General features: G+C 36.5%; 1 protein-coding gene across 5 annotated transcripts; it reads right to left on the bottom strand.

The window, feature by feature from the left end:
* Window positions 1-240: 240 nt before the first annotated feature.
* On the bottom strand, window positions 241-25,523 carry CCNH (cyclin H; the record flags this gene model as incomplete). 5 transcript variants are annotated; one of them, XM_079702327.1, is made up of 10 exons in its annotated part: window positions 241-640; window positions 1,514-1,537; window positions 2,104-2,179; window positions 5,237-5,348; window positions 7,511-7,581; window positions 10,738-10,901; window positions 14,075-14,285; window positions 15,364-15,437; window positions 23,422-23,544; window positions 25,407-25,523. In XM_079702327.1, 10 exons carry the CDS (start codon window positions 25,521-25,523, stop codon window positions 596-598), a joined length of 1,017 nt encoding a protein of 338 aa, XP_079558453.1. In that variant the 3' UTR covers window positions 241-595. The 5 variants fall into 5 exon arrangements, with proteins under 5 accessions (XP_079558453.1, XP_079558454.1, XP_079558455.1 ...); XM_079702328.1 differs by lacking the exon at window positions 241-640 and having other exon boundaries at window positions 1,380-1,537; window positions 23,422-23,550; XM_079702329.1 differs by lacking the exon at window positions 241-640 and having other exon boundaries at window positions 1,380-1,537; window positions 2,119-2,179.
* Between the last annotated feature and the right edge of the window lie 1,842 nt (window positions 25,524-27,365).

Here is a 27,365-nt window from a genome sequence, read left to right as displayed (position 1 = left end):
AGTGTTAAAACTATACTATGCAGAAATTTTGTGAACCCTCAGTTAGCTGCAAGTATTAAATGCTGTTATTTATATATAGGTAGCTAGCCCTGAAGTAGCTGCAATCACAGTTGAACAGTGATAGCAAAACACTAACAAACACACCAGGTGCTCCTTTTTCTTGATGTCAACCCAATTCCATATTTTCCCCTCTGCTTTTCAGTTAGTTAGTTAGACAATATAGTATGCCATTTGGTCTCCTTCCAGGATAGATTAAAAGGGATATGGACATCTCCAAAAACATTTCAACAATATGCAAAAACGTCTAGATTCTAGTGCTCAGCAATTTGTTCTCTCCCACTACTCACATCTCAGTTTTAACCATACTGACCTGCCATTTCTCAATCTGAACTGCTTCTCCTGCCTTTTATTTCTAAAAAAACCCACAAACCTAAAGACACTCTACTTTTTTTTTATTTTAATGACATGCTTATTATCTCTTAAGCTGGAATAGGAAACTTGTCATTTACCTTTGTAGGCCTTGGAGTAACTTAGCTGGTCAATGATGAAATGAAACCTCGAAACATTTTTTTAAAGGGGCTGGGTAGGAAAATTTTCAGAGATAAATGTGGACCATGCTCTGACGCCAAACTTTAGTGACCTAAAAAAGAAACAAGATAAATTCTGAACAGTTTGCCTTTCTGTCTAGAGCCTGGCAGGACCACTGCTTCACCAGGACTGCAGTGAAGGACTGTCAATTTCGGCTTCTTCCCCTCCACTTTTATAAAATCACACTTCGTGAATTTTATTCCTCATTCCTCAATGAGAAGGAAATTAAAACAACGCAAACCTAAAATATAAAGAATTATTAAAGGATGTGCATATAGTAAATACTACCTTCAAATACTGCAATGTAATTAAATGGTACCTACACTTTATGGAAAAGTACATCCTGGGATGCACTGACACTGAGGAGAGGTTTGCATCTGTAAAACTTACTTAGATTTAGGGCAATTGAGTTTCTCAGAATTCCTTCAACCCCATTTTCCAGAAACAATCTGACAGACCTTCATAATTTGGTTCCAACTCTAGAAACTGAATAAGATCACAGTTAAATACCTGAATGCTATAGTAGCCAACATTCCTTAGCACTTTTAAAACTGACTACTAAGTTTTGTTTTTTGTGGTGCCTTTTCAGAAAAGGGTAAGTTTGCTTAATGACATCCTGTATAAACAATATAGGCAAATAAATTACAGCTTTAATTTGGCTACCATAGAAAGACTGATTTGATATTAGTCATGGTGGCACAAGATTACCCAAACCAGGTGCTATTCTGGCTCCTTTGAAGATGTTTTATTTCACATAAAGCTACCCTGAAAGGAAAACCTTTTAAATAACATAAATAGAAAAGTTTCATATATTTTGATGCTTTCACATTACTTCGTTTTTAAAGTTAAATGCCAGATATGCTTCATCCTTCTGTTGATTAGTTAGCATTGACAAATCAATTTCAGATGGTTAGAGGGAATCTACCAGGTCATCGTCAGTCCATTCTTCCTAAGAAGGAAAGAAAATGTTATAAGGATAACATTATACTGAAGCATAACCAGTACTGTTTACCTTTTTGCCTCCTTGCCTCCCTTTAGGAAAATGTTCTCCTTTCACTATGCTGATTATAACAGGTAAATAAACCAGGAAAATGTGTAGCAGTTTAACCTTATAATAATATGGCATGGTCTCACCAGACTAGTCCAGTGACAGGAATAAACGTTACAATTGTGAACTTCTGCTTCTGATTATTCATTTTTATCTGACTTGCCAGGTACAATTTTTTTTTAAACAAGGGTAGGAGAAGAATCCTTGAAGATCAAAAAATATATCCCTACTGCCTTCTATGACCTTAGGAGGGATTCTTCATCATGTAACTATTATACTGCTTCAGAACAGGCCAAGAGAGAAGTGAGACAAATTCCTCTAATAATGGACAATGTACATAAAGGATGCAAAAAAAGAAAGCTTTCCAATAGCCAACACCTCTGTCTATAATGCTTGCACTCTGGAACAGTAAAATCTTAACATTATGGTTGTACCAGAATATACAGCAATGATAACTTAAAATTTACCTTTGGAGAACATACCTCCTCATGTTTGGATTTCTTTGAGACATAATCATCATCTTCATAACCTTTCCTCTTTTTCCTGTAATTAAGCAACCATCAACAAGCAATCTTATACTGGCAACAGAATCTATAAGCTAGCAAGGCTATGAGATACATCTATTGAAGAACAAAGCCTGGATAAAGGGAAGAGTTGAAAAATTATGGACAGGAAGACAATATCTTTCAAATTCCTCTGAATTCAATGCAATTCTAATTCAAATTCTAAAAAAAATTTCATGGAGCTTATCAAGTCAAACTCTGACCTGGGAAAGATGCTGCAAAAATAGCAAAAGAATCTGAAAAAGAACAAAGCATGGGGAGCTCGTCCCACTTAACGTCAAAACACACACTATATATGTAAACTAAGTAATTAAAAGTGTGGTAGTTGTCCCTTGGTATGAGGGGGACTGGTTCCAGGACCCCCCATGGATACCAAAATCCTTGGATGCTCAAGTCCTTTATATTAAAATGGCAACAGGACAGTTGGTGCTCTGCATCTGCACATACGGAGGGCTGACTGTATCAGCAAAGAGTTACAAGTATCAATGATCAGAGCAGACAGGCAAAAAACAACAAAGTATATACAGGGATTTAATCTGTAATAAATGAGTATTTAAAATAACTAGAGAAAATCATGAAATATTTTTAAATGGCTGGCACAACAGGTTACTTATTTGAACAAAAATTAATATTATGTGATTTCTACCTCAAACCAGGCACAAACAATTGTAAATTGCTTTTACAGCTGAACAAAAAGCAAAATAAAATACTGATTTAGGGTAAGAAAGGTGTTCAGATGTAAGAGTGTGAAGCAAAAGACAAGGTGCCTAAATAACAAAGTGAAAGAAACAATAGAAGAAAATAGCTATATGATATATATATAGAAAGATGGGTATATAAAAAGAACTACAAGAAAATAACACCAGAAAGTTGTGCACGGGTTATAATTATGCAATACAGAAGAAACACAAATGATTGTTAAACACAGAAGTATCAATGCTTCAAAGTATTAGGGGAAATGCAAATTAAAATACCAACATGATACTATTTTTTCACCCAGACTGGCAAAAGTTAAAGACTGATACTATTAAATGTTATACAATTTATATGAAAACAATGAAAAGAAAATTTATTTCATATACACATACACAGAGAAAAGCTTGGCAAAGGTAAAACACCAACTATAAGTTACCTCTCAGTTGAAACTGGAATTTAGGTTTTGGTCAAAGAGAACTTTGGTTTACCTGTATTAACTGGCTTTAATAATGACAATATATTATTGTGTGTTGAAAAAGATAAAAGAATTTTAAAGACCAAGGAAAGATATTTTACCCTAAAGTAGTACTTATAAGTGTGGTCCATGGACCAATGCTGCTGGTCCATGAACCATTTCCAGTGTGCAATGAGATAAGTACAGAAATTAAGTGTATGTTTAGAAACTTTTATAGCAATTTGATAGATTTATGACTGTTGATTCTAATAAAATTTAAGCTTATTTTTTATGTCTTTTTATTTTGTTTTTCTAAGTAATTGGTTGTTACATTTTACAGAAGTATAGGTCTGTAATGGGTTAAAAAGAAAACCAACAGTCCTTTACAGACAGTTTGAGAAGCACCCCTCAAGTACTCATAGATATGCAAGATTTGCTTGACACAGTGCAAAGCAAATGGCCACCTGGAGTAAGATGTAAATTCTGGCAATTAGGAATTTTGGATTATGGTCCATTACCTAGGTGGAAGGGTAGGATTAATAGTTCAATGGTCTAATTCAGAGGTTGACAAAATTTTCTTTGAAAAGGTCAGAGAGTAAATATTTTAGGCCTCGTAGGCCATGCAGTTTCTGTGACAACTACCCAACTCTTCTGCTATAGTGTGAAAACAGCAGTAGACAATAATGCAAACTACTGGGTGTACCTCTGTTCCAATAAAACTACTACTATAAACAGGTAGTGGCCTAGATTTGGCCCATGGGCCATAGTTTGCCAACGCCTGGTCTAAGCCCATTTCAAAATCAATGTGAAAAGATTATAAATCAGTGCTTTAATACTTTCACTCATTAAAGTCAACATTTTTCTTTACCTCTCTGCCACCACTCCTTCCTTCCTCTTAGTTACCACTGAAACCCAGGAACGAAATTTACCAATTTTAAGTTCTATGCTAAGCCATGTTTTACAGTTACAGCTACAAATATAATATAGTCCCATATGTTGCACACTTGATAAGTCCTTGGATATTCTCCTACTACAACTTTATAGTTAAAGAATTTGAGTCATGTATTCCTGATTTGAAGACCTTGGAATGCTGTTCTGGCTTCTCATATATTATACAATAGGATACAGTCTCCGATTAGAGATCAGAAACATCTCAAATGCATATTACTGTTCAGATGCCAGAGCTAACCCCCAGTAAATTTTACAGAATGCATTCCACGGAATAGAAAATAATAGTTTTACCATTCCTATACCTGCCCATATCCTCAATTGTTTTATATGTCAAAAGGGTTAAGTAGATCCTTCAAACTGCAAAGCATAAAGAACCTGAAAATGGTGATTTCCACATTCAGCCTACATATCAATAAGACACATTAACAGTGTTCCTTATGGCTGCAAGAAGAGATCGAACAGCACATTTTCCTATTGGTTCTGTCTTCAATATAAAGTTACCACTGAGAGAAAATATGCCAAGTTTCCCCACCCTAGCTAACAGAAATAAGTGTGGAACAGTATACTTGTTCTTCCGAGGAGATACCAGACCTACAAAGAACCGAAAGATTAAAAGGGCAAGAAGAGGTGCAGGATTTCCCTAGGAAGACTGCCCACGGGACCCCACAAGGAGTAACAGAACGGGACAGGGCCCACAAGCCAAAGAACACATTAGTCATAGCAGGAGCAGAATGTACTGTGAAAGCCAAATTCGTAATTTATTATCTCGTGTTTAATCCTATTAGAAATCTCCAGTCAATAAAAAAAATCTGATTTAATGGGTAAGTCAGTTTTCCCCACATGAGCAAACATTTACCAATTAAGTTAATTTAAGGACTAGCTGGAGACAGTAACAATTATATCTATTCTTGAATTAACAGTCTCACATCTACTTACGTAATTATGTTAAGTGCAAGCTCAGCAGAGTGACATCTCTCCAACTTCTGTTTCAGAACAGCGACTTCTTCAGGTCTGGGTGGTTCATATTTTTTTACCAAGGTCCTCATGTCTATGTGGAGATAAAAAAAGCATTTATACCAGATAATAAAAAGCCTTGTTCTCATAAGAGAGTTGAATGATGTTTCCCCATCTAGTTTTGGGAACAAAAAACACTCTTGAAATGTGATTATTCTTACCAGGATTAATACTGTTCCACATTAAAATCCACTGAACACCATACTTCTAGTTCAAGTTATTATAGCTGTCTGCTGCTTAACCCACATCATGTACAGCCTAAAGATAAGCATGCTCTACTAGTTAGTATTTTTTTTAAATCCTACCATGGTCACTTTTTGCTTAGTTTTAATAAGGCTTTTAAAAAATCCCTACATGACTTAGTAAACAAGCTTTGTTCCCTGCCACCAACCATATTCTTAAGATTCTATCCTACAGATGGTAGGCCAAGAGTGTACTACTTATTTACAAAGAAAACCATTATTATATAACATGTAATGAAGGGAAGGTGCTTAGTAAAAACATGTCAGTGATCCTTTGCTTTAACAAAATACAAAACCTATACAATGAAGTATATGACCAAGAAAACAAATATGTCCTCTTTAGGGTAACAGCACTGACTTTAAAATCGCAGAAACATCCTCTACCCTGATCCATTTTGTTATTCAACTACAATAAACCAAAGAACACAAATCTCAAGATTTATTAGGGAAATGATGAGAGATCCAGGGCTTATTATTAGCCAGCCACGTGCTCCAAATGAGTGTCTTATCTCATAATGCAAATAAAGCAGTGTTTGCAATTGAATTAATACTAGTGACTTAACACCCTTAGGAAAATACCTTTGTGTGAAAAATGATGAATAAGATACCTTTATCAAGAGCTATTCTTATTTTTTACTAAAACAAATGGAATAAAATAAAGGTACTGAGACAAAATCAGTAATAAAACTGTCAGCTATAAAATGAGCACAGTGAGTTACCTTTAAGACCTCTTCTACCTACTAAATTCCCTGATCCAAATGTCTATGGCCAAACTGCGATTAGCTTTGGAAGTGAACCCTCTAGTGGTATAACTGAAAACCTACCTTATGATTCGTAAATCACAAATCCATTTTTCTCAAAGAGGGAAGGCATCAAAGATCATTTCAAGCAAAGAAATAAGAAATGATACTTCCACACCCTGAAGCATGTTGACTTTTGAAACATAAAACATGTAAGAAGTACTCCCTGTCATCCAAGATCAAGATATTCAATCTCATATTTTATTGGTTTATTCAGTATTTAAACCACAAATTTTATTAACAAGGACAATTGGCACAAAAGGTTTGGAAACAAACAAACACACTGTTTTTAACCCTAACGAGTACTCTAGTAGCCATGAGCATGCAGTGTGACATGAGCAAGTATGAAAATGGAAAGGACTGGCTAACCTAGCCAACCAGTTTAGTGGAGGTTCTGACTCAACAAGTACCTACTGCACAGCTAAGGAAACTATATTCAATATCTTGTAATAACCTATAATGGAAAAGAATCTGAATCACTTTGCTGTACACCTGAAACTAACACACCACTGTAAACCAACTATATTTTTAAAAAGTGAAAGAAGAAAAAAAAGCCCCTTAAGACAGTGTTTCACAGCATCGACACTAGTTGGGGCTGGATAATTCTTTGTTGTGAGGAGCTATGTTAGTTTCCTGAGGCTGCTATTAAAAATTACCACAAACTTAGTAAGGCTTATTAAAACAACAGAATGGATTCTCCCACAGTTCTGAAGCCCAAGAGCCTGAAATCAGTTTCATTGGGCCAAATTCAAAATACTGGCAGAACTAGCAAATGACACATATTAACTAGTTAAAGCTAATTTACCTACAAAATGGAAGTTTCAAATTTAATTAGGCTTTAATTCCCTGAGATCTTTTTCAGTGCTCATCATATTTGGGTATACTTTAAAGGGACCCTGTTCTGAATCTCAATCCTTTCTGAATCTGATTATATTTTCACTTTCCTAAAAAGTTCTATGTAAAAACTACTTTCTTTCATGTACCTTCTATTTGTTCTTCACCAATGTAACCTTCATGCCTCCATGATACAATAATTCAATATAAGTAAATCTAAACAATAGTCTGTTATCTCAAGTTAAATACCAGGATGTTATTTACTTAGAAAGTAGCTTTGTGATAGAAGAGTATTTTATAAAGTGTTCTGTTTTACTTACTTTTCATTATATCTAGTAACTGTGACAAGCAAGTTCTGTTCTCTTTTAGCATCAGACTTTCTGATAAATAACTGGAAAAGAAAGGAAAAAAATTTAAATCTATTGAACACATAGCATCTTGAGAAAATATGACATCATAAATTATTTTCCTCCATGTTCACTTCATCATCAAGGTCAGTTTTTAAATAAATTTACTTTAAAACTGTTAAATAACAATACTTTGAACTCTATTAAACTATAATCTGTGTCTCTTACAATCTTAAGGATTTACTACAATTTATACTAGATCCAAAATGCTTTATGTTCAAGTTAATTTAACTTCCATAATATATTCAGAGAGAAAATGATATGAAACTAACAGGAGCAATACTCAGTGCTTTTTTTTTTTTTTTTTTTTTTTTGCGGTACGCGGGCCTCTCACTGTTGTGGCCTCTCCCGTTGCGGAGCACAGGCTCCGGACGCACAGGCCCAGCGGCCATGGCTCACGGGCCCAGCCGCTCCGCGGCATGTGGGATCTTCCCGGACCGGGGCACGAACCCATGTCCCCTGCATCGGCAGGCGGACTCTCAACCACTGCGCCACCAGGGAAGCCCCAATACTCAGTACTTTTAATGTTAAGTGTTTAATATTTAGACCTATGAGTCTAATTTCACTCATTTTACAGGTGAGGAATCTGAGTCACAGGGACAGAGAAGTTATGAATAAAGTCAGGTAGCAGCAGAGCTAAAACCTGGCACTAGTAAGGATTCTCTCTCCCCTTAATATCAAGTCCATGTTAACTATAATTGCTCTTCTTGGGACAAACAGGTATTCAAACCAATAAGAACATCACCCCACGCTTTACAAATCTATTACATCTTTTATGCATCAAGTCCAGATTAAAGGTGTTAATACTATTCCATAAATGTACATAAAGCCCAATTATCTGTTTTCTTGGAACTAATGACAGTATAAAAATATAATTTCTATTTTTAAATATTTAGTTACTCTGAGGTTTTATATACTTGAACTTAATCTATAACTGATAAAAGCCCAAGTGAACAGATTCTCAAGGCAATGTAATCTTTCAAACATGAATGTAAAAAAAACTATTAATTTTTCTCTTGGGTGAAATAAAATTACAAAAATTAGAAAGACGATTCTTTAAGAAATTTTGTTGCTGAATGTCTTTTAAACTATCAAAATCATTTAAACTATATTACAAAGTTTTGATAACTACCTTTGCTGTTACATCTTCATCGTCTATTGTGGGAGTTTCATTTTAGATATGGAAATCAATAACTCCCCTAACAACTAATACATTCCTCGTTATCAGTAATTCAAAATAACAATTAGTTTTTTCCTTTCACTTTTCTCCGTAAAACTCCTGACACTTTTGACATCTTTTTTTGTTTTTTTTCATTACCTAAGAAGTCAAACTAGGAGATGCAAAATAAAGCTCTAAATCCAATGAAAAAGAAGAAACCTCTAATCAACAACAATGTAACATTCTATGACTAATAATCTTAAGCCTCATTCAGAATATAACAACAGCACAAGGACTCCCCCCTTTTGAAATCAGTAATAAATAAAAAGGCAATTTCCATGTATCTCAAAAGCTGCAAAGGATGTCAGAAGCTAAAAATGATTTGAAAGCATTTCCTCAAGGGAAAAAAATGCCCAAATGTCTATAGTCCCTGGGAATGCAACAAAAGTGTATTCAATTTGCAATGAGCCCAAGGTACCACAATTTCACTTTCACCTGCCTATCTGAAATTATAACTAACTAAACTTCTAAGATGAAATACACTCTAATTTGGACCTTAGGATCCTTCATCCCTCTCTACTGACGTAAGGAAAATCTCACCACTGAAAAATTAGCATATACCTGCATAAGATACAATGCTTAAACAGATTAAGCAAACAACTGGTTGTTTGAATTGTGAAAAAGAGGCTTTTTCCCTTACACTATGGAAGCTCCATACCCGCAAACTCCACAGGTATCAATTTGCATGGCCACCCTTCCTACAAGGATAGCTTGTTCATTCTTATATTTCTACATTATAGTACAGTGCATGGTACATAGAAGGCAATGTAAAAAAAAACCTCCATAAGGGTTTGCTTAGTAAATAAATGAAGGTATAGATCACTTTGGGATTAAATGTATATACTTATATACAGTTGGTGAGCTGTGTTTATACAGAAGAGGCATACCATAAATTAAACAAAATACAAGCCCACAATCCTTTATCTTGGATTTGTTTTGAAATTCAGAATTATTCATGTCTTAGAAACTTAACATGGTGTATATACCATGAAATGTGAAATACTTCAGTGATATCCTGGGGCAGTATCTTGTAATCAGTAACACTAATATTTCTGCACAGAAACCTAAAACTATTCCCATTCAGTTGAATAAAGACTAAATCACATCTGTTCATGTTTCCTGCCACTGTATCAATGGATTATGAAATTACAGACGAGGGATTACAAACATGCAGAAAAGTTTAAATTTAGAAAGTTTTATCATCTTTCCTCAGCTATTTCTAGGAATGAATCAAGCAGAACTTCGAAGGTATAAAGAAATTAAATTGCTAGAAAGAAATTAAATGTAAAGACTTTTAAAGTCTAACTTACTGCTAGCTTGTGCTTGAGTTAGTTATAAATGAATATAATAAATATGTAATTGACCTTCGCACAAGATATTATCGTAAGAATCAAGTGAATTTAATTCATGTAAAGTGCTTATCACAGAGCCTGGTTCTCAGTGCGCACTTACGTATCAGCTATTAGTATCTATAGCTCACTAAAATTCATTTGGACATTCCCTAAAGTATTATTCATTCAACAAATCTTTACTGAATTCCATGTGCCATACATGCTCCACAGCAGGAGATTAATGATAAAACAAGGCAGACGTATTTGTTGCACTCATGCTGCTTACCAGTTCACAAAACTTCTAAATTTGCCATATATTGGTAGCTGTTATCAGTCTTTTGAGGATCACCTAATTTAATTCTACTTCAGTCACAAATGGATCCTCTTAGCTCAAAAATATTTTACTGAATTTTAAAATATTTCCTTAAAAGGTGATTCCATTTCTTCCCTCAGTTGCCCTCAACAACCCTCAACCACAGGAGATATGAAGGACTAATGTTACAAAGTGAACCTTACTTAAAAACTTGGGACTCAAGGAAGGAATAAACTGAGGGACTGAGTCTAATCTAAGTTAAAACACAAAATAATACCTTTCCATAGTAATTCCTGCTCTGGATGCACTAGATAAAATGGCAGTCAGAGCAATCTGGGAAGGTGTGTATAAAAGGTGAGCATCCGTCAGTGCAACTCTATTAAGAAAGTCATCAGCTGTTTTCCTCAAAATCTCTGGATTCTCCAACATGGGATAGCGAGTCTAGAAAGAAAGTTTGCAAATGTTATCACTTCTGAGGGTCTCATGGAGTAATAACAGTACAAAACTATTCCTATAAACCAGATAGTGCTTAACACAGGATACTTTTAGTAACTCCTGTAAGATCACATTCAGAAACCAAAGCACCACCTCATTTTGATTTGAAATTCCTTCTACTAAAAATTTACTTTTGGGAAATGAATCTTTGATTGCAGAATTATTTTTAGTATATGCCCAAGAAATATGGATTATCCCCTATTTTCTAACCATTCTTACCCTGTAAATTGAACCCTAAATCCTAAAACCTCAGATATATTTCAGATATCTACATTCAAGTTCCAAAGCAGTAAGAAATCTTTTCTATACTCTGAAACAAAATAGCCAGAGTCAACTGTACAATCACACACAGGTCTTGTCATCCCAAAATGCCTGACCTCTGATATGACAAATCCAACATTCTACTCTGACCACAGCATTCCCTTCCCCAGTACGTACATTTGCTCAATTACTTCACAGCTGTTCTTTGACTTCCTCCTCAGGACCTCTGGTTCCTTATCCCTATACTTGCTTCTACTCACCAGTGTCCACTGGTTCTCATTTCCCTCTTCCATTCCCTGCCCCAGTATGCTGCCAACATATTTCCAGCAAAACTTCAACAGTGGTCGAATTCAACCAACCTTCTGCTTTGCAACTATACCCAGATTTCTGGGTGCTGCTAGAGAAAACAATACAACCAACAGGTCTGGTAGTATTACTATAAATTCAAGTTCACTGACCTCAACAAGGCTCTCAACACTGCCTAGCTAAAATATTCCACAGAAAATGTATTCTCCCATTTTTCAGTGATTATGTTAAACACTTTCTACCTGACTCAATGTCTTTGATAATTCTCAGGAACTCCACTGCTCTCAGAAAATGATCTCTGTTGATAACAAAGACACTATTTCCTGCTATGGCCAAATCCCCAAACATAACGTTATCCTCACCCATGCTTTCCTCTTTCCCTCCGTTAAGAGAAACAGCCAGTTCTTCTACCTTGCTTCAAAATCCCATGCCAGGCCCTTCTACCACACTCCAAAGGAAAACTTGAGCTACACATGTTCCATTAAGCTTTCTCTACTAGCGTCTAAATCAGTTTCTCGTGCAAAACAAAACATGACAAAAATTGTTCCTTTCTTCTACTTCTAGCAGTTCCCCCATCTTCTCAATCATCCCATCTTCTTTTTCCACTTCAAAGACAAGCTGTTTAATCCAAGTTATATACACTTGTCTTCTCACCTTCTATTCCCCAACCAGCTCCAATCTGCTTTTTTCCTTCACACTCCAAGAAGACTAATTTCACCAAGATCACAAGTCACCTTTCTGGCACTAAATCTAGCAAATGTCAACCTTTACTGTGCCTGAATTCTGAGCGGGATTGGAGGGCTTATCCTGATCATATTCTAAAAGTATTCTACTTCCCTTCACTTCTCCAAAAGTCCTACCTCTTTGGATATTCTTCAGTCTTCTTACTAGCTTCTTACTTTTCTCTAGCTACCCTTTAAATGGTCCTTATGGCCAATCCACTTTAAATCTTCCTGGGGCGGCAGTGATGCCCAAATCTATGCCTTCAGCCTAGCCATCTTCTCTGGCCTCCAGACACAAATATCTACCAACCTGAATGTCTTGCAAGCAATGGAAATTCATCATGTCCCAAACCAAATTCATCAAATCCCTACCCCACCACCATCAATAAATCTCTCCTGCGTCACTGTTTCCTGTATAAATGTACCACCATTCACCGATACGCTCAGGCCAGAAACCCGGGGGTTCTTCCACTGTCCTCGCTCTCTGTACGCAATCATTCCTCAAGCTCTACTGATTCTAAAGCCCAAGAAGCTCTCTCTGTACCCACTACCACTTCATGAGTCAAACCAACCACTGTCTTTCTGCCTGAACTACTGTAACAGCATCCCAACTGGTATCCCTTCATCCATTCGAATCCATACGGCATGTTATGCCTGACACATACAGGTGTGCAATAAACATCTGACGCAGGCTGATGCATGAGTTTGCCAACATGTTTTTTATAGCTGCAAACCTAATCACGCCACTCATTAGACTTGACCCTTTCACTGGTATCCCATTGCTCTATTCAAAATCTGTAATGTTACCTCCACTGTCTATACTCTGCCTTCCACTCAGGCAGCACTCCGTGGCAGTCCTCCCCATTTACCTCTAGGTTCTGTTTGGGGTCTTTAGTACACCATGGTTTGTTAAGTCTGGGTCTTTGACCAGAAAAGTCTCTCTGAATGGGATGCTCTTCCACCATACTCTTGCTCTGAATTCTACTTCAAATTACACTTTCTCAGAACTGTCTCCCCTTCCTGTCAATCTGCTATCTCCTTCTAAAGTACCCTGTATTTCCCCTTCTGTTAACACTTAGCACACTGAATATATGACTGTCTTTCCCATTAGACTGTAAGGCCTATAAAGTGGAGACTGTTCCTATCTTGTTCTTGACTACATCCTCAAGCACCATGTTTGACATATAGAAGGCACCCAAATTTGGCCACTCAAGATGAATGAACCAGTTTTTGACTTCTGTTCACTTAACTCACACTATCCAAAGTCCTTCTTCAGGGCCAAAACAAGTTGCTTTTGTCAATGTTCTGACAAAACATTTATATACTGTTATTTTTGATGCCCACATATTGACTTCAGTTCACAACGCCCTAAAAATAGAAGTCACTTAGCAATCTTCTAGTTTAAAATTAAGAATTCTGTAAAATTTCTAAAAATAGAAGTCAGTTAACAATCTTGTAGTTTAGAATTAAGAATTTTGTATGTATGAAGATCCAAGACAGTATACTTGAGTTAGAAGAGTTATCTTAAGTCTTTAAAAGCATCACAATTGTCCTCATTATGGTCCCTGGACCAGTATTTGCAAATCTACTACATCAGAAGCTCAAGAACTACAGTCTGACAATCTCAGTTAATAAGCCCTCCATGTGATTCTGATGCACACTGAAGTTTGAGAACCATTGCCCTAGAAGTCCAGGCCAAACACATTTTAGCAAGCCTAACTGTGTAACAATTAGGATCATTACTAGTTATAATAAAATTTTGATTATTTTGGTTAAAGAACAATAGCAAAGGAGTTTACTCCACCAGTTTACTTTAGTCAGCAAGATTACCTTTAAATCAATGAGAAAGCCCTCAAAGGGTCTATAAGGATTGTGGACAATAAGGTGGAAATTAAGTTGCTGTATAAGAAGTAGTTCATATTCCAAAATCTGTTCGAGTGCCTTCTCTTGTCCAAGAGGACTCTCCCGCAGATTTCCAACAAACTGTGGACTAGACACATTGAATTCATCCACTTTGCAGGCCAAAAATGCACAAGTGAGCCTAGAGGAAAAAATAAGGGGAAGGTTATGTATCTACTTTGAGAAATACCAAAATATTTCTAAAATATGTTCTAAAATTGCCTAATATTCACAAATGACTATACTAGACGTCTAAGGAAATTGATTTAAAACAAAGAGAGAGTTTCCTATTTAATCTTTTTATCCATACGGAGACTATAAAAATTAGGCTGAACTGTATAACAGTGCCACAGCATTCAATCATTAATAACTTAATGCCAGTTTTATATAGTTCAGCCTAAGTATCTGGAAAAACAAAATAACTGAAGAATAAGGGTACTCAGCATCATGAAATACAGATGGAAGAGAAAAAAAAAATAGTACACACATATGTACATATGGGCCTGAGAAGAAAGGTATGTTAAAGAAACATTATGGAAAGCCATCAGTGGAAATCTCCAAGGACATTTAAATAGGGGATTATTACCTCAGGAACAAACCTATGAAACTCTCATGGCTACTACATAAATTTCAGAGTGAGAAATTAGTAATAAGATTACCACAAAAACCAAGACTGGAAGTAACAAGGGCCTGACCTAGACTGGTAGAAATGGAAATGAAAAAGAGAAAATGTACAGGGACAGCACAATTGACAGCAAGTTCTTTGATGAGTCTCATACTAACTTCATCCTTATTTTTAACGATAAGCACAGTGCTTAGCAGAGGGCAGAAACACAACAGACCTTTGTTCAAGTGAAATGACTATGGAACTATAGGACTTGTAAACTGACGGGATGTACAGGAAGAGGAGTTACCGTAAATGATTCTCAGTCAGAGCAAATGGGCAAAGACAGGTTCAGCTAACAGAAAGGGATATTATGGAAGCCAGCTTAAAAAAATCAGAATTTGAATTTGGACAAGTGCCAATACAGATGCCATGAGTATTACAGGGAAGGAGGAATTATACAGGTATATTAATGAGTATCAGGAGGGATCTTAAGTTCAGAATAGAATGCAAGTCTAAATTACCCTTTATTAGGAAGTCATTTTTTCACACACACATGCTCAAATAGTATAAAAGTCTTCTTAAATGAAAATCAATAAATTAGACTTATACTCACATTATTATCCGGGGGTGATATTCCATTACTGAGTTATTAAGATAAAAGCGCTTGAAATACATACAAGCTGTACCCTAAGATTAAAAATACATATATTATCAGAACCTATTCACACATACAAGTTAAATTTTGTATTAAAAAAAAAACTTATTTATGCAGAGGTTTCTCTGAAAAAGTCACCTGCAAAAAAACCCAAAACTTATCACTTAAGTCAAAGTAAATTGTGATAAATTACAACAGAAAAACCACAGCCAAGCCTTTTTTGTCCTTCCCCACCCATCCTGGTTTATCCTTCCTATGGTCACTGGCTTAATTTTAAAAATGTGGCGGGGGGGTTACACAATTATATATATTTGTATAATTTATACAAATGATCACAGCTTAAGCAGTCAATCTAGTAAAATACTGGCAGAATAACATGGTCAGGGCAATGAGTCTTCTCTCTAAATCTACTCTGGTTCTGTGATCTAACCTGCTGCCAAACCAAACAGGAGAAGCAGCACCTACCATTTACTGACTGCACTCCATGTGCCACACTCTGTGCCAAGTATAAAACTATCATCTTATTTTAATTCTTATAACAGCTTGGTGAAGTACTGCTATCTCTATAGAAAAAGAAACTGAATATCAATGAGGTTAACTGACTTGTTCAAGGTCACAAATCTAATAAGGGACAGGGTTGTTTTCAACCAAGGTCTGCCTGTACTTTTAAAAACTATTTCATTTGGCTAGAACCAATGAAATAAATATTTATCTACTTTAGAATAGAAAAAAATACATTTCTTTTTAAATATTTTAAAAGTTTAGTTTTGTCATTTTATGTGAAACAAAAACCAAAACTAACAGTTATAAATAAGCAAGTTATATAAAGGCAAATTCCACAAAGAAGTTCATTCAAGGATTCAGTTTCTTCATCTGAAAAGATCACTTAAACCTACCACCTTGTGTTACAGTTTTCTTATCAGAAAAGACTAAGACCAAATCTGGAAATAGAAAGCAAGCACATCTAAACTTTTTCATGAATCAGACCTCTTAGATAAAGGTCCAGTAAAAAAACAGAAAACACTATGAATACTTTTGGACTTGGTATTTTCAATATACTTCAGTTTTTTCAACTGTAAAAACGGAGAATATTTTCTAGGAGCTTATTCTTTTCTGGGCCATAAATTATTCACTTGGTATAACTTTAAAATGTATGATCTACTTTCACTTAAGACAAAACTTTCATATTTGATATTCACAACAAATTTGTGAGATAAGAGAAAAATATTTTATACACCTTTCCCCCTTTTTAATCTTTCAGCTTTTAAATTTCAGTTTAATTTTCTATCAACAAAAATACACAAATCCAGGCAAAGGAACAAAATAATACCCCAGTTGGGCAACTAAGTGAAGTGGAGATAGGTAATCTACCTGAATAAAACGTCAGAGTAATGAGGTAAAGATGATCCAAAATCGGAAAAAAAAATGGAGGCACAGATCAAGAAGACACAAGAAATGTTTAACAAAGAGCCAGAAAATGTAAAGAACAAACAAACAGATGAACAATACCTTAACTCAAATGAAAAATACATTAGAAGGAATCGATAGCAAAATAAATAACCCAGAAAAATGGATAAGTGAGCTGGAAGACAGAATGGTGGAAATCACTGATGCAGAACAGATTAAAGAAAAAAGAATGAAAAGAAATGAGGACAGTTTAAGAGACCTCTGGGACAACATTTAAGTCCACCAACATTCACATTATAGGGGTTCCAGAAGGAGAGACAGGGAAAGGGCCTGAGAAAATATCTGAAGAGATTATAGCTGAAAACTTCCCTAAAATGGGAAAGGAAACAGTCACCCAAGTCCAGGAAGCACAGAGGATAAACCCAAGGAGGAACACAATGAGACACATACTAATCAAACTGACAAAAATTAAAGACAGAGAAAATATTAAAAAGCAACAAGGGGGAAAAAACAACAAATAACATACAAAGGAATCCCCATAAGGTTATCATCTGATTTTTCAGCAGAAATTCTATAGGACAGAAAGGAGTGTCACGATACATTTAAAGTGATGAAAGAGAAAAACATACAACCAAAAATACTCTACCCAGCAAGGCTCTCGTTCAGATTCGACAGAGGAATCAAAGCTTTACAGACAAGAAAAAGCTACAAGAATTCAGCACCACCAAACCAGCTTTCCAAAAAATGCCAAAAGAATGCCTTTTCTATCGGAAAAGAAAAGGCCACAACTAGAAACAAGAAAATTACGAATGGGACAGCTCACCGGTAAAAGCAAACATAAAGGTAGGAAATCATCCACACATAAATCAAAAGTAGCAACTGTGAGGAGAACACAAATGAAGGATATTGGAAATGCATTTGAAATTAAGAGACCAGGAACTTAATCTTTGTGTGTGTGTGTGTGTGTGTGTGTGTGTGTGTGTGTGTGTGTGTGTGTAGACTACTATACCAAATCCTCATGGTAACCACAAACCAAAAATCTACAATAGAAAAAGCAATCCAAACACAACACTAAAGATAGTCATAAAATCACAAGAGAGGAGAACAAAAGAGGAAGGGAAGAAAAAAGACCTATGAAAACAATCCCAGGGACTTCCCTGGTGGTGCAGTGGTTAGGAATCTGCCTGCCAATGCAGGGGACACGGGTTCAATCCCTGGTCCAGGAAGATCCCACATGCCGTGGAGGAACGAAGCCCATGTGCCACAACTACTGAGCCTGCACTCTAGAGCCCGCGAGCCACAACTACTGAGCCCATGTGCCACAAATGCTGAAGCCCGTGTGCCTACAGCCCGTGCTCTGCAACAAGAGAAGCCACCACAATGAGAAGCCGGTGCACCGCAACATGAGTAGCTCTCGCTCGCTGCAACTAGAGAAAGCCGGCACACAGCAACAAAGACCCAATGCAGCCAAAAATAAATAAGTTAATTAATTTAAAAAAAATATTCAAACTCCATCTAAGGGTCCATAGCTTAAAACAAAAAAAAATCCCAAAACAATTAACAAAATGGCAATAAGAACATACATATCAGTAATTACCTTAAATGTAAATGGATTAAACACTCCAACCAAAAGACACACACTGGCTGAATGGATACAAAAACAAGACCCATATATATGCTGTCTACAAGAGACCCACTTCAGACCTAGGGACACATACAGACTGAAAGTGAGGGGATTGAAAAAGATATCCCATGCAAATGGAAATCAAAAGAAAGCTGGAGTAGCAAGACTCAGACAAAACAGACTTTAAAATAAAGACTGTTGCAAGATTCAAAAAAGGCCACTACATAATGATAAAGGGATCAATCCAAGAAAAAGATATGACAATTGTAAATATATATGCACCCAGCACAGGAGCACCTCAATAAATAAGGCAAATGCTAACAGCCAGAAAAGGAGAAATCGTGGGGGATTTTAACACCCCACTTATACCAACAGACAGAGCATCCAAACAAAATCAATAAGGAAACACAGGCCTTAAATGACACATTAGACCAGATGGACTTAATTGATATTTCTAGAGCATTCCACCTGAAAGCAGCAGAATACACATTCTTCTCAGGTGCACACAGAACATTCTCCAGGATAGATCACATGATGGGACATAAAGCAAGCCTAGATAAATTTAAGAAAACTGAAATCATGTCAAGCATCTTTTCCAACCACAATGCTGTGAGATTAAAAATCAACCACAAGAAAAAAAACGTAAAAAACACAAAACACCTGGAGGCTAAACAATATGCTACTAAACAACCAATGGATCACTGAAGAAATCAAAGAGGAAATCAAATTCCTAGAGACAAATGAAAATGAAAGTATGATGACCCCAAACCTATGGGACACAGGAAAAGCAGTTCTAGGAGGGAAGTTTATAGCAATACGATCTTACCTCAGGAAATAAGAAAAATCTCAAATAAACAACCTAGCCTTACACCTAAAGCAACTAGAGAAAGAACAAACAAAACCCCAAGTTATCAGAAGGACAGATATCATAAAGATCAGAACAGAAATAAATGAAATAGAGACGAAGAAAACAAAAGATCAATGAAACTAAAAACTGGTTCTTTGAAAAGATAAACAAAACTGATAAAGCTTTAGCCAGACTCATCAAGAAAAAAAGGGAAAGGGCTCAAATCAATAAAAGTAGAAATGAAAAAGGAGAAGTTAGAATGGACACCACAGAAATACAAAGCATCCTAAGAGACTACTACAAGCAACTATATGCCAATAAAATGGACAACCCAGAAGAAATGGACAAATTCTTTGCACGGTAAAATCAAGCAAAACTGAACCAGGAAGAAATGGAAAATATGAATAGACCAATCACAAGCACTGAAATTAAAACTGTGGTTAAAAAACTCCCAACAAACAAAAGTCCAGGACCAGATGGCTTCACAGGCAAATTCTATCAAATACTTAGAGAAGAGTTAACACCTACCCTTCAGAAAGTATTTCAAAAAATTGCAGAGGAAGAAACACTCCCAAACTCATTCTATGAGTCCACCATCACCCTGATACCATTAGTAGACAAAGATACCACAAAAGAAAATTATAGGCCAATATCACTGATGAACATAGACTCAAAAATCCTCAACAAAATACTAGCAAACCGAATCCAACAATACATTAAAAAGATCATACACCATCATCAAGTGGGATTTATCTTAGGATGCAAGGATTTTTCAATATCTGCAAATTAATTAGTGTGATACACCATATTAACAAATTGAAGAATAAAAACTATATGATCATCTCAATAGACACAGAAAAAGCTTGAAAAAATCCAACACCCATTCATGATAAATACTCTCCAGAAAGTGGGCATAAAGGGAACATACTTCAACATAGTTACGGCCATATATGACAAACGCACAGCTAACATCATACTCAACAGTAAAAAGCTGAAAGCATTTCCTCTATGATCAGGAACAAGACAAGGATGTCCACTCTCGACACTGTTACTGAACATAGTTTTGGAAGTCTTAGCCATGGCAATCAAAGAAGAAAAAGAAACAAAAGGAATCCAAATTGGAAAAGTAGTAAAACTGTCACTGTTTGCAGATGACATGATACTATACTTAGGAAATCCTAAAGATGCTACCAGAAAACTACTAGAGCTCATCAATTAATCTGGTAAAGTTGCAGGATACAAAATTAATACACAGAAATCCCTTGCATTTCTATACACTAACAATGAAAGACCAGAAAGAGATATTAAGAAAACAATCCCATTTACCATCACACGAAAAAGAATAAAACACCTATGAAGAAACCTACCTAAGGAGGCAAAAGACCTGTACTCTGAAAACTATAAGATGCTGATGAAAGAAATTGAAGATGACACAAACAGATGGAAAGATACACCATGTTCCTGGATTGGAAGAATCAGTATTGTCAAAATGACTGCACAGTTAAGTCCCCTACATCTGAATGAGTTCCATTCAGAGTGCGTTCGTAAGTCCAATTTGTTCGTAAGTCCAATTAAGTTAGCCTAGGTACCCAACTAACACGATTGGGAAACTATATAAGTACTATATTGTAATAGATTTATAATACTTTTCACACAAATAATACATAAAAAACAAACAAAAAATAAAACATTTTTAATCTTACAGTACAGTGCCTTGAAAAGTACAGTAGTACCAGTTACATCTCCACTGCTTTTTCGCTTGCTTCTGGACATCCTGGGTTTGAAATAAAGATACTGTACTACTGTACTCTATACAGTACTGTACTGTAAAGTACACAAAAGCACAACCACTTGTAGAGGATGCACACATATGACAATGTATGCCAGACATGTGAACTAACTTAATGTGATTGGACATGTAAATGCATGTTCGCATCTTTGAAAGTTCGCAACTTGAAGGTTCATATGTAGTGGACTTACTGTACTACCCAAAGTAATCTACAGATTCAATACAATCCCTATCAAATTACCAATGGCAGTTTTTGCACATCTAGAACCAAAAATCTTAAAATTTGTATTGAAACACAGAAGACCCCAAACAGCCAAAGCAATCTTAAGAAAAATGGAGCTGAAGGAATCATGCTCCCTGACTTCAGACTATACTATAAAGCTACAGTAATCAAAACAGTATGGTACTGGCACACTAACAGACACATAGACCAATGGAACAGCATAGAAAGCCCAGATAAACCCACACACCTATGGTCAATTAATCTACGACAAAGGAGGCAAGACTATACAATGGAGAAAAGACAGTCTCTTCAATAGTGGTCCTGGGAAAACTGGACAGCTACATGTACAAGAATGAAATTAGAACACTAACACCATACACAAAAATAAATTCAAAATGGATTAAAGACCTAAATGTGAAACCAGACACTATAAAACTCTTAGAGGAAAACATAGGCAAAACAGTCTTTGACATAAATAATGGTAATTTCTTTTTTGACCCACCTCCCAGGGTAATGAAAATCAAAACAAAATAAACAAATAGGACCTAATTAAACTTGAAAAGCTTTTTGCACAGCAAAGGAAACCATAAATGAGAAGACAACCCTCAGAATGGGAGAAAATATTTGCAAACGAAGCGACCAACGAGGGATTAATCTCTGAAATATACAAAGAGCTCATGTAGCTCAATATCCAAAAAACTGACAACCCAATCAAAAAATGGGCAGAAGATCTAAATAGACATTTCTCCAAAGAACACATATAGATGGCCAAAAAGCACATGAAAAGATCCCTGACATTGCTAATTATTACAGAAATGCAAATCAAAACTACGATGAGGTATCACCTCACACAGCTCAGAATGGCCATCATCAAAATATCCACATACAATAAATGCTGAAGAGGGTGTGGAGAGAAGGGAACCCTCCTACACTGTTGGTAGGAATGTAAATTGGTACAGGCACTGTGGAGAACAGCATGAAGTTTCCTTAAAAAACTAAAAATGGAGCTACCATATGATCCAGCAATCTCACTCCTGGGTATACACCTGGACAAAACTATAATTCAAAAAGATACATGCACCCCTGTGTTCACAGCAGCACTATTCACAATAGCCAAGACATGGAAACAACCTAAATGTCCACTGAAAGATTAATGGATAAAGCTGTGGTACATATATACCATGGAATTCTACTCAGCCACAAAAAAGAACAAAATCATGCCATTTGCAGCAACACGGATGGACTTAGAGATTATTGTACTAAGTGAAGTACGTCAGAGAAAGACAAATATCTTATGATATCACTTATATGTAGAATCTAAAAAAATGATGCAAATGAACTTATTTACAAAACAGAAATAGACTTACGGACTTAGAAAACAAACTTATGGTTACCAAAAGGGAAAGGTGGGGGGTGAGGGATAAATTAAGAGGTTAGGATTAACATATACATGCTACTATATATAAAATAATCAACAAGGACCTACTGTATAACACAGGGAACTCTACTCAGTACTCTGTAACAACCTATATGGGAAAAGAATGTTAAAAAGAATAGATATATGTATATGTGTAACTAAATCACTTTGCTGTACACCTGAAACTAATACAACACTGTAAATCAAATATACTGCAATTAAAACAAAAAAACACACACAATAGGAACAATTATAGGGACAGCATACACAAATCCATATAGCCAAAAAGTTCTAACCACCTGTTTCTCCTCACCATTACCACACCACAGTACACACACACACACACAAAAATAGGGTCCTCAGAACCACACATCTGAAACAACCACATGAGAACCTAGAGGGAAAGTAATTTGATTTTTTCTTTCTCTATAAAATGAGGATGTCATGACCTACCTAGCCGACCTCAAAATTCTTTAAATATGGAATGATTCTTGAAACACTGTGTAAGATACAACACAGGAATTCATAATTTAATGCCTTTATTGAAAAATATGTGACAAAACTTAAATACATAAATTATATATTTATATAAATATATAACTCAGGTGCATTTTTGAGTAAAGTGGATAGAAAATTTATTTAAATATTTATAAGAAGTCAGATTTCGTAAGTTAGCTAAAGGATATTATACTTCATCACTGTAACTTACCACAACAGACCTTGGCATTGCTGGCTTAAACACCGAACAGAATTCCAATAATCTTTTCTCATAATACTTGCAGAGCGTCATTTCTTCAGGAGGCTCAAGAAAGACTGGGTCATTTGGAAGAACCTTTGGGTCAGAAGTTACAACAAAAATTCAATTAGATAATATGTACCACACCTCATTTTCTCTTTATAGAATTGCTAATATTACACAAAATAGCTCTTAAGAAAATATTTAATAAACTAAAACTATACTGTAATTGCATAATTTCTTGGAATGTTGGCTAAATATTTGCTTCACTAATGTATAAGCAATCATGAGGAGTGTGTGCATATGTTCACAGATTTGATGTCACTATTTATAAATCAAAAAGAAGATACACATTGTCAATGGTTGGACAATATCTCTTTCTCAGTCACTTATTAAGTCACACAGGTTGAGGTAAAAATCAACAAGTGCCTCAGGATAATTCTGACCCGTAACACATTAACTCTTCTCCATCTTTATAAAATCTCTACAGAATACACTACATGGTTGATAAATACTACAATTTTACAACAAATATCTATTTGGTGCTGTTATTGGTTTAATTACGACTGCCAAAAAAGGTATGTTGAGTCCTAACCCCCAGTACCTCAGAATGTGAGGAAATAAGGTCTCTGCAGATGTAATTAGTTAAGATGAGGTCCTACTGAAGTAGAATGGGCTCCTAATCCAATATGAGGGGTAGCTTTATAAGAAGAACATGTGAAGAGACAGAAACACAGGGAGAACACTATGTAAAGATGGAGCTAGAGACCGGAGTTAGTTGCCACAAGCAAAGGAACACCTGGAGTTACCAGAAGCTGGAAGAGGAAAAGAAGCTGCACAGAGCACCACTCGGCCAACACCTTGATCTCAGACTTCTAGCCTCCAGAACTGTAAAACAATAAATTTCTGGTGTTTTAAGCCACCTAGTTTGTGGTAATTTTTTTATGGAGTAATTTTTCCTAGTTTCCTAGGAAATTAACACAGGTGCTGATTTTATAGAGACAGCATGGCATTGTGGTTTACAGAAGGACTGCTGAAACTAGATTCCATGGTTTCAAATCTTGGCTCTGCCACTTACTAGCAATATAGCCTGAGAAGTTATTCAACCTCTCTGTAGTTTCCTAAGACGTAATGCAAGGATAATAATAGTATCTACCTCATGGGGTAGTTGTGAGAATTATATGAGCTAACACTTGCTAAATACTTAGAATTTAGCACAATATGTACTACTTTGTGCAGCACAAAAATAAAGTGATGTGAAACAGACGAGACTTCCAGGTAAAAGTAAAACAGGAAGGACGTGGCTGACAGACCATACAGTCCAAACCAACTGTGGTCAATTGGTTTGTGCTAATAGTCTCTCATCCCCCTGCCTCCACCCTGCCCCCACCCAATCGATCCATTCCTTCCCAGAAAGCTCTTTCTAGAACAGACTCTGATAAGGTTTATTTCCCATTTAAAATTTTTCAAAGGTTTCCCTATTCCTCCATCACAAAGTTCAAACTATTTACCTCCGCTTACAAGTTCCCTGCTTACCTTCTCCAACCTTTCATACACAAATACTCAGCTTCCGCCACACACGATCATGAGCAGTCCGGGGACCAACCCTGAAATTTCTGGCCTCCTACTTTGCACCTGTGGCTCTGTCCACCAGGACAGTCCTCTCCCCATTATCTCCACAACAGCCACTAAGAAAAGCCTCCCCCCACTACATTAGCATGCTACAAAGTCTTCTTCGCCATGTTACTGGTTATTTGTCTGCCACTCGATTACGGGGATGGATGGCCTTGTCCGTCTCCGTACCCACTGCACCTAGCAAGGTGCTCACTGTTTATTAAACAGATAAACGCACGCCGCGCAGAGGAGGTGGGAGGGAGGTGCGCGGGAAGTCCCGGTGGAGAGGGACGGGCAAAAGTTTATAGAGCTCGAGGAAGAAGGGCGGCAGCCGGAGCCCTCACCTTCCCGTTCGCCACAGCTTTGCATTTGAATTTGCGGTTGGCGTCGGCCCGCAATCGCGCCAGCTGCTCCTCACTAGCAAAAGTCCAGTGCCGCTTCTGGCTACTGTTGTGGTACATGGTGAAGTCGGAGGCAAGGCCCAGGGAGCCTGGAGAGAAGACCGCCAACGGCACAAAACCGGGACGTAAAGCAGCTAAACCGCCACCAGGATCCCGCGGAAGCCCAAGGATTCAGGCCGGTCGGCGCGGGCGCGACGACGTCAAGGTCACGTGTTAATTCCGTCCGCAATCGCGTTTCCGGAGCGGATTAGGAGGAGGAAGTCTCGCGGGGTCTCTGGCCACCGCCCGCGAATCAAATGGGCGTAGCCAATCGACACGCTCCTCCTTTTTTGTGAGCCTCGGCCCTAGCTCCGCCCCTTTCCGACAAGATTTAAAGGAGACACGACAGACAGGGATATCCAAAAGGGAAGTACATTGAGGGCATGTGGAGGCTAACCTAAACAAAACACAAGGGATAATCAGAAGTAAGTAAAGCACTCTGGAGGAGGTCAACTTTTAAATAGGATGTTCAGAGGAGGCCTCAGTGAGAAGGTGACATTTGAGCAAAGACTTGAAAGAGTTGAGGGAGTAGGACTACCAATCAAGTGGGGATGATCTTGGGGCAGATGAAACAGCCAAGATCCTAAGGCAGAAACATTCCTGGCTCTTTTAAGGAAGAGTGTGTCTGGAGCGCTATCTAAATTCTTGACCTGAGAGAGACTGAAACATGGTAGGAAAACTAGAAACAGTGCATGTGTATCGTTCTTTATTGTTCTGACACTAATGTGTCCCTGTCTATTCTTTTTCTGTGCCTTTTTCCTTCTGCTTCTGTTGATAACTAGCCAATCCTCTCCCCCTATTTCCATCTCTGAAGCCACTATGTATAGTAGTTTTAGGGTTTTCTTGAGATCCCCATCTTTATTATTGACCCCAAGGGAGCCTTACACCTTACAATAAGCTATTATTAACACTTAAGAGATTTTTTTTTTAACTATTAGTGCTTTCAAAATTGCATTTGAGATACAAAATTTACATTGATTACAAAAGCCTTTACTGGTTTTGAAATTTGTCCCATTTAGGCATAACTATGCATCATACATGGGGTTAGAAAGGTGGATTTACCCACATCAAATTGTTTTTCTAAAAACAAACAAAAAAAGAGATAAAGATGATGATACAGAGAGTTGAAAAGGTCACACAGGAAAAAGGGGGCAGAATATTTCCAACTTTGCTTTCAATGAAAATATTTTTAAAGGCTTAAGAAAGAGCACTTTTTCTTCTTTTCTGTTTAATTTGGGTGGGTGCAGTTGAGGGTAGACTTTGCCAGAGTTATTTGAATTCCTTCTCAAACTTATACCATTTGTAGTTAATAACTTTGGAGATCCAGACACTCCTTAAACATATGTCAGTAATTTAGTCTAGTAAATTGGCTGAGAAAAAGAGAAAGAAGGAGAAAATGTGATGATGTTAAGGAAGGACATGGCAAGTTATGAGTCCAGTGGATTGTGAGAACCCTAAGAGATTGTATAATGGGAAAGAATAATTTAAAAGGAAAAACAGAAAGACAGGACCAGAAGAGATTTAGAGAAATAAATGTATGTATAAAATCTTAGAACCATGACAGTTATGTATACCCTGTCAATTCTTTTTATTTTGTTTTTCTGAAAGTCATTTGACAACTCCTTTAGTTTCCTGTAAAGGGAAATAAAAATGGGCATTTGAGAGATGGCAGAATATGATTTCCACAGGCATAAGAGTAAAATTGCTGAGTGTCATAGTTCATTTAGGAAGACAAATATGAAAACCTGGTGTTGCTGGTATAGCTATTTTTTTAAGCCTTTAACAAATCTTAGTCTATGAAAATAAGCATTGACCATATCTGGGGAAATGTAGAAGAAATTGTAGCTGAATTAACCATCTACA

This window comes from Hyperoodon ampullatus (assembly GCF_949752795.1).
Source record: "Hyperoodon ampullatus genome assembly, chromosome: 4".
In the NCBI taxonomy this organism is placed as follows: domain Eukaryota; kingdom Metazoa; phylum Chordata; class Mammalia; order Artiodactyla; family Ziphiidae; genus Hyperoodon; species Hyperoodon ampullatus.
This window is presented reverse-complemented; position numbering and strand designations above follow the sequence as displayed.